We start from the raw sequence: 12,347 nt of genomic DNA, 5'->3' as shown, positions 1-12,347 counted from the left end.
GCACTCTTGCTGCAGGCCCTGCTAAAAAGTCTGTCGCCATCTTTCTTATAGGTCCTCTTGAAGTACAGAAAGGCCACAAAAAGATGTCCCTGAAGCTCTCTCTTCTCCAGGCTGAACAACCTTAACTCTCTCAGCCTTTTCTCATAGAAGAGGTGGTCCAGCCCTCTGTTCATTTTTGCAGCCCTCCTTTGGATCTTCTCCAATGTTTTACTTGCACGTACAAAACTAATGCATATTTGTTTTTTATCTGTATGTGTATATTCAATATTTACATATTATGTATTTATATGTATATATACATATACAATATGTATATATTTACATAACAAGATTTTCTGCTCTTACCAAATCACATTTAACTATGGCAAAATATTCTAATTCTTTCTGAAATAATTCCAAAAGAGAAAAAAGAATTACGTTGATCTTTCTGATGTTGGAACTTTCCAATTAACTTCCAGCTTTAAAAGGAGTTCCTCAGTCCCAGGGTCTGCACCTTTTACTTAAAAGCACTGTGTGTTTGTTAATGTGATGACACTCAGATTTCATGCTTTGCTTTCATGTTCTGTTACAATTCAGTGGAGAATTAATTCTTCAAGAAAAATCCAACACCTATATGTTGGCGGATTCTGGATAAACCGATGGATGTGATCTATCTAGACTTCTGTAAAGCCTTTTGACACAGTCCCCCACAACATCTGTCTCAAATTGGAGAGATATGGATTTGATGGGTGGACTGTTTGGTGGATAAAAAATTGGTTGGATGGTTGTGTTCAGAGAGTAGTGATCAATGGCTCAAAGTCCAGATGCAAATCTGAGACAAGTGATGTCCCTCAGGGGTCTGTACTGGGACTGGTGCTGTTTAGTGACTTCATCAATGATATAGAAAGTGAGATTGAGTGCACCCTCAGCAAGTTAGCAGGTGACACCAAGCTGAGTGGTGCAGTTGCCACACTGGAAGGATGGGACGTCATCCAGAGAGGCCTGAACAGGTTGGAGAAGTGGGCCTGTGAGAACCTCATGAGGCTTAACAAGGCCAAGTGCAAGGTCCTACCCCTGGGTTGGGGCAATATATGGTTTCAGTACATGATGAGGGATGACGTGTTTGAGAGCAGCCCCACAGAGAAGGACTTGGGATGCTGGTTGATGAGAAGTTTGACATGAGCCAGTAGTGTGCACTTGCAGCCCAGAAGGCCAACCGTATCCTGGGCTGCATCAAAAGAAGCGGATTCAGCAGGTCGAGGGAAGTGATTCTGCCCCTCTATTCCTTTCTTGTGAGACCTCATCTGGACTACTGTGTCCAGTTCTGGAATCCTCAGCGTAAGAAGGATATGGAGATGTTGAAATGGGTCCAGAGGAAGCTAGAAAGATGTTCAGAGGGCTGGAGCAGCTCTGCTGTGAGGACAAATAGAGAGAGTTGGGGTTGTTCATCCTGGAGAAGAGAAGGCTCCAAAGAGTTCTTCTAGTGACCTTCCAGTACCTGAAGGGGTCTACAAGAAAGCTGGAGAGGGACTGTTCATAAAAGCTTGTGATGATAGGATGAGGGTGAACACATACAAACTGGAGAGGGGCAGATTTAGACTAGACATTAGGAGGAATTTCTTCATCCTGAGAGTGGTGAGACGCTGGAACAAGTTGCCAAGGGAAGTTGTGGATGCCCCATCCCTGGAAGTGTTCAAGGCCAAGTTGGATGGGGCCTTGGGCAGCCTGGTCTAGTCCGACACATCCCTGCCTATGGCAGTGGGGTTTGGAACTAGATGATCTTTAAGGTCCTTTCCAACCCAAACTATTCTATGATTCTATGGTTCTATATTTATGCTGCTGGAATGTTGCTGCAGTCTTCTGTATGCTGTTCAAGTAAGTTAAATGGTCAGTTCTGATTTCTATTACAGATTTCTACTCATATGTGAAGCTCCTGACATCTCTTATCTGTCTGAATTAAACTGCAGCTACTGAATAGTAACAACAGTTATTTTTGGTTTTGTTTCAGAAAAGGGTTTCTGTATGAGAGGAGACATGTGCCCTTTTGATCATGGAAGTGATCCAGTAGTGGTAGAAGATGTGAATCTTCCTGGCATTCTGCCTTTTCCAGCACAGCCCCCTGTTGTCGAAGGACCACCTCCTCCTGGACTTCCTCCTCCTCCACCAATTCTGAGTCCCCCTCCTGTTAACCTTAGACCTCCAGTACCACCACCAGGCCCCTTACCACCTAGTCTTCCACCTGTAACAGGTAAATGAAGATTGAGCCCTATTTTTTCAGTAGATAAGCCTGGATGTTACTTGGGTTGTCCACAGTGCAAAAAGCTGTTTTAAGAATGCCAACTATATTTTATAAATTTTTACTATACTATGGCATGGCATAGATTACCCCAAAATGATTGGGTTTTATGGTAATCGTTGCAGAGTTGATTGTTAAAAAATGTGCATGTTTCAAGTGACTGTCTAATATTTTAATTGTTTAAGCAAAAGCATGGCATGGCAAAACTCAGTTTGAGTTTTATAGAAATTGTCCAACGCTGACTGCTGTTAGAGAAGAAGGGGAAATGCTGGAAAGAACAGATATTTGACATTTTATTTGTAATACTAAAATTAAAGGGAACTCATGACCCCATCAGATTTACACCTGAAAGTGTAATTTGCCACTTATTTTGAGACTAATAAAGAGAAACTGTCCGGCTTGTGTATTCTTCCATTGGAAAACATTTGGGCTCAAATTCTAAAAATTACATAAAGACCCATGTGTCTGGCTCTGATGTGTAAAATAGCAGTTCAGTTTTCAGTTCCCCTGTGTGTTTTAAAAACTTATGTTAGTTTTATGTGACTATTCTTTTCTCTCTTTAATTATTAACTTAGATGTCAGACTTGGTAAGTTTAACTTAAGAACAATTTATATTTGAGATTTCTTGGAAGTTTCTTCAATTGTTTCATTTCCACTTGATAGCATATTTAATATCTGAATGTATTTATTTCACTTAGTATGGAGAAGACCTGTATTGCTAGGTGATGGCTTCTGCCTCACGTATTTCCAGATATAAATGGGAAGTCAAAATATGTGACTTGGTATGTTTTTCTAAAACCTGGTTTTGACAATGATTAAACTGAAGGTCAAGCTGGACTACTTAGCTTTGCAAGTGTCACTTATTAAAAAAAAAAACAAAAACAATCAAACCAACCAACCAAGAGCCCCTCTCATTTTAAAGAAGGGTCCTTTTGGCTTTCTGCCAGAGTTGTACGTTTCTTCTTGGATGTTTGGAAAAATAATTTCGATCAAGTTAGCTATTATCATAGAGTATTTTTATGATACACTATTAAAAGAGAATTTTGTTTCTTGAAGGGAGGTTTTATAGAGCTTTAAACATCTTGTGTTAGTGATGATATATTTTTGTGTAGTGATTGAATTTTGCTTATAGAAAGAAAATAATTAGGGAAATGTTAAAAAATGTTCAAATGTTTTTCTGTGTAATCTCAATTCTGAGCCATCTGCTGGTGGGGATAACTTCCTATGAGTGAATAGTACAGCATCATGTCTGTATACATGCACTCTCGCTCTTTTTTAATATATCCTTAAAAACATGGGAGATCGATTTCCTTATGAATTGAGTGTAATGTAAGTTTAGGGGATGGTAAATGAATATAGTATTTTCCTTTCTTTTTCACAGGACCACCCCCTCCACTTCCCCCATTACAGCCTGCTGGTATGGATGCCCCCCCAAACTCAGCAACTAGCTCAGTTCCTACCGTTGTTACAACGGGTATTCATCATCAGCCGCCTCCTGCTCCACCCTCTCTTTTCACAGCAGGTGTAGTACTGAGGCTTTGCCCACAAGGTTTGCTAAATAGAATAACATTGATTCATACTATACTGTAGTTTTTAGAGATTATAATTTCATGGTTTGAGAGAATAAGTTTTCATCATTTACACTGTGACAGTAACTTAGCACTTCTTTTCTGACTTAGTTCAGGACAGAAGTAAAATTTGCATGTAAAATGTGAATCTTGACTGTGGAATAATATTTTCATTGTGTTTAAGCAGAAAACTTGGCGTGGTAGTTTTTTTTTAAGATAGTTGTTATGTAATGCTTCCATTGTAACAGTATCTTGTAATTAAATTAAATATTGTGTTTAAAAGCTTAGGGGTTTTAACTGCAATTTATTTTAATTAGACAATTTCTTTGTTACCAGAAACGTATGACACAGATGGCTATAATCCAGAAGCTCCAAGTATAACAAATACTTCAAGACCTATGTATAGGCATAGAGTACATGCCCAAAGACCAAATTTGATAGGGCTCACGTCAGGTGATATGGATTTACCACCCAGAGGTATGTGCTGAAAGCTATGTTGAGTTTAGCTGATTTTCTTACATCAATGCAGAATGAGACAATTTTCAGAGAATGTACTACTGTAAACATTGCATTTTTGAAAATCTTTTGATATTAAGTATAATTGAATAGTTATACTTGTTTTGTGTGTGCATTTTTACAGGAAAAAGAAATCTCTTGCTACAGTATTGCATAGCTTGCACTTGGCTGTAATAACTGGTGACTCTGTATACCATTTATAGAGAAAAACATGGATGTTTCTGTAACAGAATCTTAGGGTGATTTTTGCTGCAGAGAAGAGGGAGTTATTTTTGTCTGATAGAGAACAGTTATGCAAGTATAATCTTAACCTCATAGTTCCTGTGGCCCTGAGAAGTAGTGCACAAAATGAGAAAAGAGGGATAAACCTGTTTGTTTTGGTTTTTTTCTTACGTCGTTTTGTTTATATTTGTGTGTATTTTTATTTAATCTTATTGTGTTGCTGTTGGTGTATTTTCTGTGAGGAGTCCCTCAGTATTATTCTTGTTCTTCAGCAAGAGCCACTCTTCTCCCACAGTCTTGATTGGAGCTGTTAGTGCTCTGGAGTAATGTACTTTTCTCTGTCATAAGCATTTTTGTGTGCCATCTAAGAGTATAATAGAGTTGTTAGCAGAAGTAGTCTGAGCTTTAGAGTATTTTGTGGGACATTGTGAGTCTTTGAATGCAGTCATCTTTTGTCACACATCATCTGTTTTCTTTGTGTTATATTACTGTAAAAAAGGAAAGCTACTAGCTATTTTCATCTGTCGCGTCATATGTTGATAGTTAAGAAGAAAAGTCTGACCAAGTTTTATTCAGTTTGAACAAGGATCATGGTAATTTCAAAGAAAACAGGTGTGCTTTTCAGTGCAAATTTGATGTGAATGAGCAGAATACATTTTACAATAAAATACAAAGAAAATAAAAGAAATATTGAAAAATCTTTTTGTCTGTTTACAGAAAAACCTCCTAATAAAAGTAGTATGAGAATAGTAGTAGATGCTGAATCCAGGAAAAGAACAATTGGTGCAGGGGATGGTGGAGTTCCTACAAAGAAGATGTGGTTTGACAAGTGAGTGATCATTGAGACAAGGTTGTCCTAATAGTTGCATTTCTGTGGAGCTCTTTGCTGTAATCTGAAACATAGTTATATCTATATAAATTGCCAACAAGTTAAATTGTGACTAACCTGACTGTGCTAAAATAAATCACACTACAAGAGTGATCTATATTTGACTCTCCTTTGAAAGGCAGTATAGGGATAGCTGAAGTCACTGTGGATGATAGAGATATCTACTCCCTGAAAGCTGGAATGATAAAATATGCAGAGAAACTGCAGTATGATGTTTGTTAGAAATGACTGGTTTTAGTTTGGAAATGTGAATTGTATCATTGCTGCGTTCGTTTGAGTTGCCAGGTATGTTACTGACAAAGTATAAGGTGCAGTGCTTAGTGTCCACAGGTACCTGGGGTGACAGAAGATTGGAAGGGATTTTTAAGAGATCACCAGGACTGAGACTAGCCTTGAATTAATAGTTATTTGAAATTTTAATGGGAAGTTTCCATGGAATAGCTGAGAAATAGTTTTTAGAGAAGCAACGTGGAAGTCAGAACTTGCGGGCAAAAGCAAATTATTGTGAATTATCTTGCAGATTTATGTGCTGGTTTATGCAGAGTATCAGTGGGGAATAGTGCTGCAGTCTTCTATGATTTTATAAAATTGTTTTAAGTCTGCACATCTTTGTCTCATACACACATGCTCCCATGTAAGCATATGCAGTTTTAACATTGTGTTTGCTAGCTTGCTATGGATTTCTGGCGTGATTTTTTCTTTGTTGCAGGCAAAATTTTAACAGAACAAATAGTCCAGGTTTCCAGAAGAAGGTGCAGTTTGGAAATGAAAATACAAAACTTGAATTGAGAAAAGTTCCCGCAGAACTTAACAATATCAGCAAACTTAATGAGCACTTCAGTAAGTTTGGAAACTTAGTCAACTTGCAGGTAAGAGTCAATAAAGAGAAGGCAGTATGCATTGTTTAACAAGAGAGGTAGTAGCTAAAATAAGAATGCCAGCTGTTTTTTAACGGGTTCTCTGAAACTGTTCTCATTGTTTTCATAACTTATTTCTTAAACATGATCTCATTGTTTTTAATGGAAGCAGAAATGAGATGTTCTAGTCATATTTTAGATTTTTGAATAATTGTTTTCCTCACAGCTAAGACTTTTGTTGTTTAAAACATTGAGAATTTATTTGAAATGTTTTTCCTTCACCCCTTTTCTCAGATTTGGATCTGGTATCATAAACCCTTTGTATTTTTTGAGATAAATTATAAATACAGAAAACCTGTATTTCTCATCCAGAAGTTCTTGTGATATTATTGTTTTCTGGTCCCATAGTAGTGGCAATTTGTCACGTATAATTACTTTGAAGTGTATCTGAGTGACCTGCGTTTATAGACGGAAACCATCAAACAATTAGAGAAAGGTACAAAAGAGATGCAAAGATCTAAGGCCTGACTTATGTTGATGTTACATTTTGGAGGCTGTATGGGTAGTGTTGATATTTCATATCCAATCTCTAAGCTGCTTAGTCTGATCTTTCATTATGCTTCATTAAGTTTCAGATGCTAACTTGTGTTTTTATGTACACTTCCTTGTTTGCAATGAGAGGTTGAATGAAGAGGTTGAATAGAATATTTGTGTGTACTGATACAGTAGAGGGTAAACCTCCTGTGCCTGAACACTGAAGCAATTAAATGAACACTTGAAGGAGTTTAAATCTCTCTTAATTGCTGTTAAGTATTTCTGAAGCTTTTCCATAGTTTAGGGCAAGTAAAATTGTGTGTGGGTTTGTATAGAGAGACACAGATAGTTATTGCAAGATATATTCTTCTTCCAGAAGGTTGAGTTCATCCTTTGAAGGTGTTGAAAATATGTTGATGCTCAAAGGAAAGGAGGAGAATCAAAATGAACTTTGTTGTCTAGCTCTGATACTAGCCAGGACACTTACTAACTGACCCTCTAAGAACTACTCATATTGGCAATTAGAAATACTGTTAGACTGGTTAGGTTTTTTACTTCTGTTTGTTTTGGGATCTTTAACTATTCGTAGTTTATTAGCTTAATCTCAAGTTTGTGTGTTGATGCCACGTTTGTTGAACAGAATCATGCATGGGAGATATTTATTGAAAGCTTCTGAGCCTTGAAATTACTGATTGTATGATAATCAAGACACATGGAAATTCTACCTGCAGTAAGTTTTTTTTTTCTTCTGTTTTAAATCTTAGGTTGCATATCAAGGTGATCCAGAAGGTGCCCTTATTCAGTTTGCCACACACGAGGAAGCGAAGAAAGCTATATCAAGTACAGAAGCAGTATTAAATAATCGTTTCATTAAAGTTTATTGGCATCGGGAAGGCAGTGCACCACAAATCCAAGCTACTGCACAGAAGGTAGAGAATCCAAGTCTAGTCTATCTAGAATGTTATGTGAAATGTAATGTTTTAAACATCTAAAACAAATGCTTAATAGAAAGTAAACTAAGTGCTTCTGAAATAATGAATACTTGATGTAATTTTTTCCTAAAGTTATTCTTCACTTGTGGATTCTTTGACCTCAGATACAAGGTTCAGGAGTTTATTAGCAAGATAAAACAGAAAGTGTTTATAGAAAGCCCTTCTGTGAGTTGCAGAGACTTCAACTCTTCTATCTTTTGTGAAGCAAGATTTGGTAATGCTATCAGATAAATAACATATTTTGGTCTAATGAGTAGAGGCTTTTTTTTTTTCTTCTTTCTTAAGAAAGCAGAGTTCTTTCATTTCTTGAAAGACAGTCTTCATTTTCTTCCAAAATGTGCTGAGTTTTTCAGTCTTCTTTCCTGATGAGCATGCATGCTGCTATAAAAAGTAGTAATAAAATTTGTTTTACACAAAGCTACTTCTGTGTATATAGAGATACATGCACATGTATATAGAGAGAGGGCATGCAAACAACAATGTACAGGAGGGCTGCATTAGCAAGGCTAATTCTGTGGGAATGGATCGGGGGCGTTTTAAATGTTTAAGTGGAGAAGGAGGTACTGATCTCTCTGGTATCCAGTGACAGGACACCTGGGCATGGTTCAAAGATGCATCAGGGGAGGTTCAGGCTGGACATTAGCAAGCTTTTCTTTGCAGGAAAGGTGGTGAAACACTGGAACAGGCTTCCTGGATATGTGGTTGATGCCTCAAGCCTGTCAGTATTTAAAGAGGCATTTGGGTGATATCTTCAATATGCTTTAACTTCCGGTTAACTCTCAGGCAGTTGGACTAGATGGTCGTTGTAGGTCTCTTCCAACTGAACTATTTTATTATTTTCTATGCTTTTGGATTGAATTGAACAGTGGAGGACCTGTTGGTAGTTGTCATGTGTATAGTAGCATTGGCGACTTTTTAAGATTATGGAATAGCAGTTACTGTTGTGAAGCTTAGATTCATAAACTGTGGCAAGCCAAAGCGTATTCGTTAGGAGGCGTAATGGTTCTGGTCAAACATAAGAGAAAACTTGCATTCTCCTAGGCTTTGTAGGTACTCCATCTGTGTAGGTAGTCTTGTTAGTTAGCTCCTGGTCTAGCAAGTCCTTCTAAATACTTGTGTCGTGCTACATTGAACTTGCTGTCAATGTGGAACAATACATCATACACTTAAAAAATACAAGGCAAGTCCTGTAGAAGAAATGCTCAGTTACTTATATACACTGATGTAATGAACAAATGAGTTGTTAGAGCAGCAACAATTGAAAGAATCCTCTAAATTTTAAATTCCTTCTTCTCTGGATGATACCTGTAATCATCATTCAGAATCAGTGACCCAGTTTTCCAAAGCAGTCCTGCTGTAGATTATTTTTCTCCTCTTTTTTGCCACAAATGCTCCACTTTTTGTCTATAAAAATGCAATTTCAACTACACCTGTCTTGCTGTCCCCCCAGTTATCATCCTTTAGATTTAAGTTTGGAAGCAAATTTATAAACATCCTGGATGTTTGCTCTGAACTTGAGCTATTCAGAATGGTATTTATTTTCTAATCTTGATTTACATCTCATCAGCCGGAAGAGGGCAGTGGAGTACGTAATTTGCATTCATACAAGCATTACCTCTCTTGAGAAGGATAGCTTCAACAGTTATAGCCATAGGCTTATTTGCCGATTATGCTATCCAGCTTGGAGTATTGACTGTATTTCCAAACAAGTATCTGATCTGTATATTTATAACTTTGCAAAACATGAGGTTTAAATAATCTTACAGTTTTTAGCCATGTTCCTAGCTTCTCAGCACAATGCTTTTGGAAAGTTAACTGTGATGGTTTGAGGATGAAATCCCCTTTGGTACCAGGTGATGGTATTAAGGGAGCTTTTAGCATGTGTCAGGACATTAGTTTGAAGTGCATGTGGGTGATAGAGGGCACACAGCAACAAGAAATATTTAAACAGATAATTAAATTTTAAGAGCAATGCTTTCATGTTCTTCTATCCCAAAATATAACAATTACAAATTTTTTGAGTCAGTAAATAGGTATTTTTAATTCATATGCCTTTCCATAGTATGAATATTTTCATTGAAATAAGTATTTGGTGCTATATCTACAAATAGTATGGAAGCACTTTCCTTGTAGTATTTCACATAGTGTAAGTATTAGAATTTTTTCAAGATTTCTGGTGTAGTAGTAAATTTCAGCAGAATTAATTTCAGCTGTATTTAAAATGGCTTCTGACTGTTTTTTTTTTTTTACTTTTGGGCACTAAAGACAGGCTTTTGAATTTTTTTTAGTATAAAATCAGTTGGTTTTTAAGTTGTCCCTGCAGTGGTAATATGGTCCTGAACAATTTTGTGAGCGTTGCTGTGTCTTCAGCAGGATTACTATGTAACATTCTTACTGTGGAAATTCTGAAATGAGTGAAAGTGCTTAGTAAAAATGGCAGGAATCAACCATAATAAATCATCAAATAAAAAGCTTCTTCCAGGAAGCAGAAATAATGTGCTTTCCTCATCTGTGGTAGATAAAACAAGTAGTAGTGAGTTTTAAAGGCAGCACGGGAGTTTTAGGTTAGATATTAAAAAAGCATTTTCTGATGCTAAAGAATACTATGAAACACTTGTCTAGAGAGGTGATAGGACCTCTTTCATTGGAAATCTGTGAAAACTAGATAGATTTTGTCAGTAATGGCCTAGGTATAGCTGACTCTGCCCTCAAGTGAAGGAATGGATTAGGTGACCTGAGGGTCATAAATATGACAGGAGGCTTGCTTGGAAGCATTTTTTTGGTCTTAAGTGTTTCATGTTTTTGTCAAAGATAAAAAGGCAGGGTGTTAGCTGTCAGAGCATATCCATGGTAGGTCAAAGATCAGCTGCTCTGTTTTGTTTTTCCTATGAAGGTGTGTTTCCATATCCTTATTTCTTTTTTTTATTTTGTCTAAGTTAAACACATAAGAGATGAAGCGTGATGTATTGCTGTAAAAAGTGAGACTGATGCAAGTTTTTCTGCCTTCCAAAACTAGGTGATTCATGATGAAAGATATATGAAAGGAATTGGAAGAGTACTTATTACTTTTTATTCAGTTGTATCAGGTAGAAATTAAGATAGTTTAAGTAAACATGGTGAATAACAATAGACCAGAATTGTTTGATCACTTCTGTGACCTGCAGGTGCAAAATAAATGTTATTGCTGTATACACTACAGAAATAGTAGGTATAATATCCTGCATCTCATGAAGTGCTTATTTTTGCCATCAGGTGAAAAAACTATTGAATGATAGAAAGGAAGAAGTGTAAATCTAAATGCTGTTGCAACAATTTCTCTGTGTTTATTGAGCTACATACCTAACAGCCTCCTGTTGTTAATATTACTGTGTGCTTTTCTGGGGGATGTGGTGGTGTTACAGGTGATACAACCCTTAGTTCAGCAGCCGAGTTTACCGGTAGTGAAACAATCAGTCAAGGAGCGATTAGGTCCGGTACCCACAAGTAATATTGAACCTGCAGAAGCACAGAGTGCCAATACAGAAGTTACTCAGGTATGCATGATAATAAAAAAAAACAGTTGCATGTTTTCCTTTAATAGGTTTTATAGTGTATGAATATATCTCTTAAACTTACTCTGATAGTGCAAGTATGCTTTTAGCACCTATAAATGCATCTGATTTGACTCTTGTTTTGTTATTAACGTTTTCTTCAGTACAATTATATTTGACTTTCTTACCTGAGCATAGTACTTAATTTTTAGTATCACAGCTTTTTTCTTTAATTAAAAAAAAAAACAAAACAACAAAATGTGAGAATATTTCGGTAATGTTCTGTTAAATTGCTCGTTTCAGATTTGAAAGTAAAGTTGGTTTCTGTCCAAAGAACTAAAGCTATCCTTTTTCTAATATTATATCTATTATACAGCTAAAACTGTTAAGAGACTAGTGGGTGGATCTGAAAGTGTCTTTGACTTTTATAGATCACCGATAGTGTAAGGAAGGTCGTAGTAACCATATGATTAATGATGGTTTGGCATGTTACTCCCATTAGGAATAGCCTTTAAATTTTTATCGTGTTTCATTCTTAGCATTGTGCCGCTACTATAGTTCTGGGAAGGAAGATCACCGTGGTTCAGAAGACGTTTATACTTTTAACTTCAAACCACTTTCTGCAATTGATGCCTGCAAATAGATTATAAAACACAAAAACTGAAGTGTATTTACAAGTGTAGTTAAACCTTTGCCAGCTAGCAAGTCATGGCTTTTCAGAAAATATGTATGTGATCTTTAAATCCAGATTTGGCTTTATCTTTGTCTTATCCAGTATGTTTATAGGTGTATGTTAACTGTGAAATCAAACATTTAAAGTTCATTTTATTTATTGCTTTAACATTATTTTTCTTATATTGTTGCTCAAAAGTGTATGGTTTTATTAAATTTTTTTTTCGAAATCCCTGACATTTGCAATTACACAGGAAACAGTGAAATATTTATAAAGTATAGTCTATTTGAA

General features: G+C 36.4%; 1 protein-coding gene across 5 annotated transcripts in view; it reads left to right on the top strand.

The window, feature by feature from the left end:
• Positions 1-12,347, top strand: part of RBM26 (RNA binding motif protein 26) — a 53,130-nt gene that overhangs the window by 18,156 nt on the left and 22,627 nt on the right. For 3 of the 5 annotated variants that reach the window (XM_069878268.1, XM_069878298.1, XM_069878272.1), the window contains exons 7-13: positions 1,988-2,227; positions 3,657-3,824; positions 4,180-4,320; positions 5,299-5,410; positions 6,180-6,339; positions 7,626-7,790; positions 11,255-11,386. In XM_069878268.1, coding sequence (XP_069734369.1) covers positions 1,988-2,227; positions 3,657-3,824; positions 4,180-4,320; positions 5,299-5,410; positions 6,180-6,339; positions 7,626-7,790; positions 11,255-11,386 — 1,118 coding nt within the window. The remainder of the gene's footprint in view (positions 1-1,987; positions 2,228-3,656; positions 3,825-4,179; positions 4,321-5,298; positions 5,411-6,179; positions 6,340-7,625; positions 7,791-11,254; positions 11,387-12,347) is intronic. The other 2 variants (XM_069878281.1, XM_069878290.1) reach the window with 1 other exon arrangement.

Source organism: Phaenicophaeus curvirostris, chromosome 1, assembly GCF_032191515.1.
Source record: "Phaenicophaeus curvirostris isolate KB17595 chromosome 1, BPBGC_Pcur_1.0, whole genome shotgun sequence".
Lineage (NCBI taxonomy): Eukaryota > Metazoa > Chordata > Aves > Cuculiformes > Cuculidae > Phaenicophaeus > Phaenicophaeus curvirostris.
This window is presented reverse-complemented; position numbering and strand designations above follow the sequence as displayed.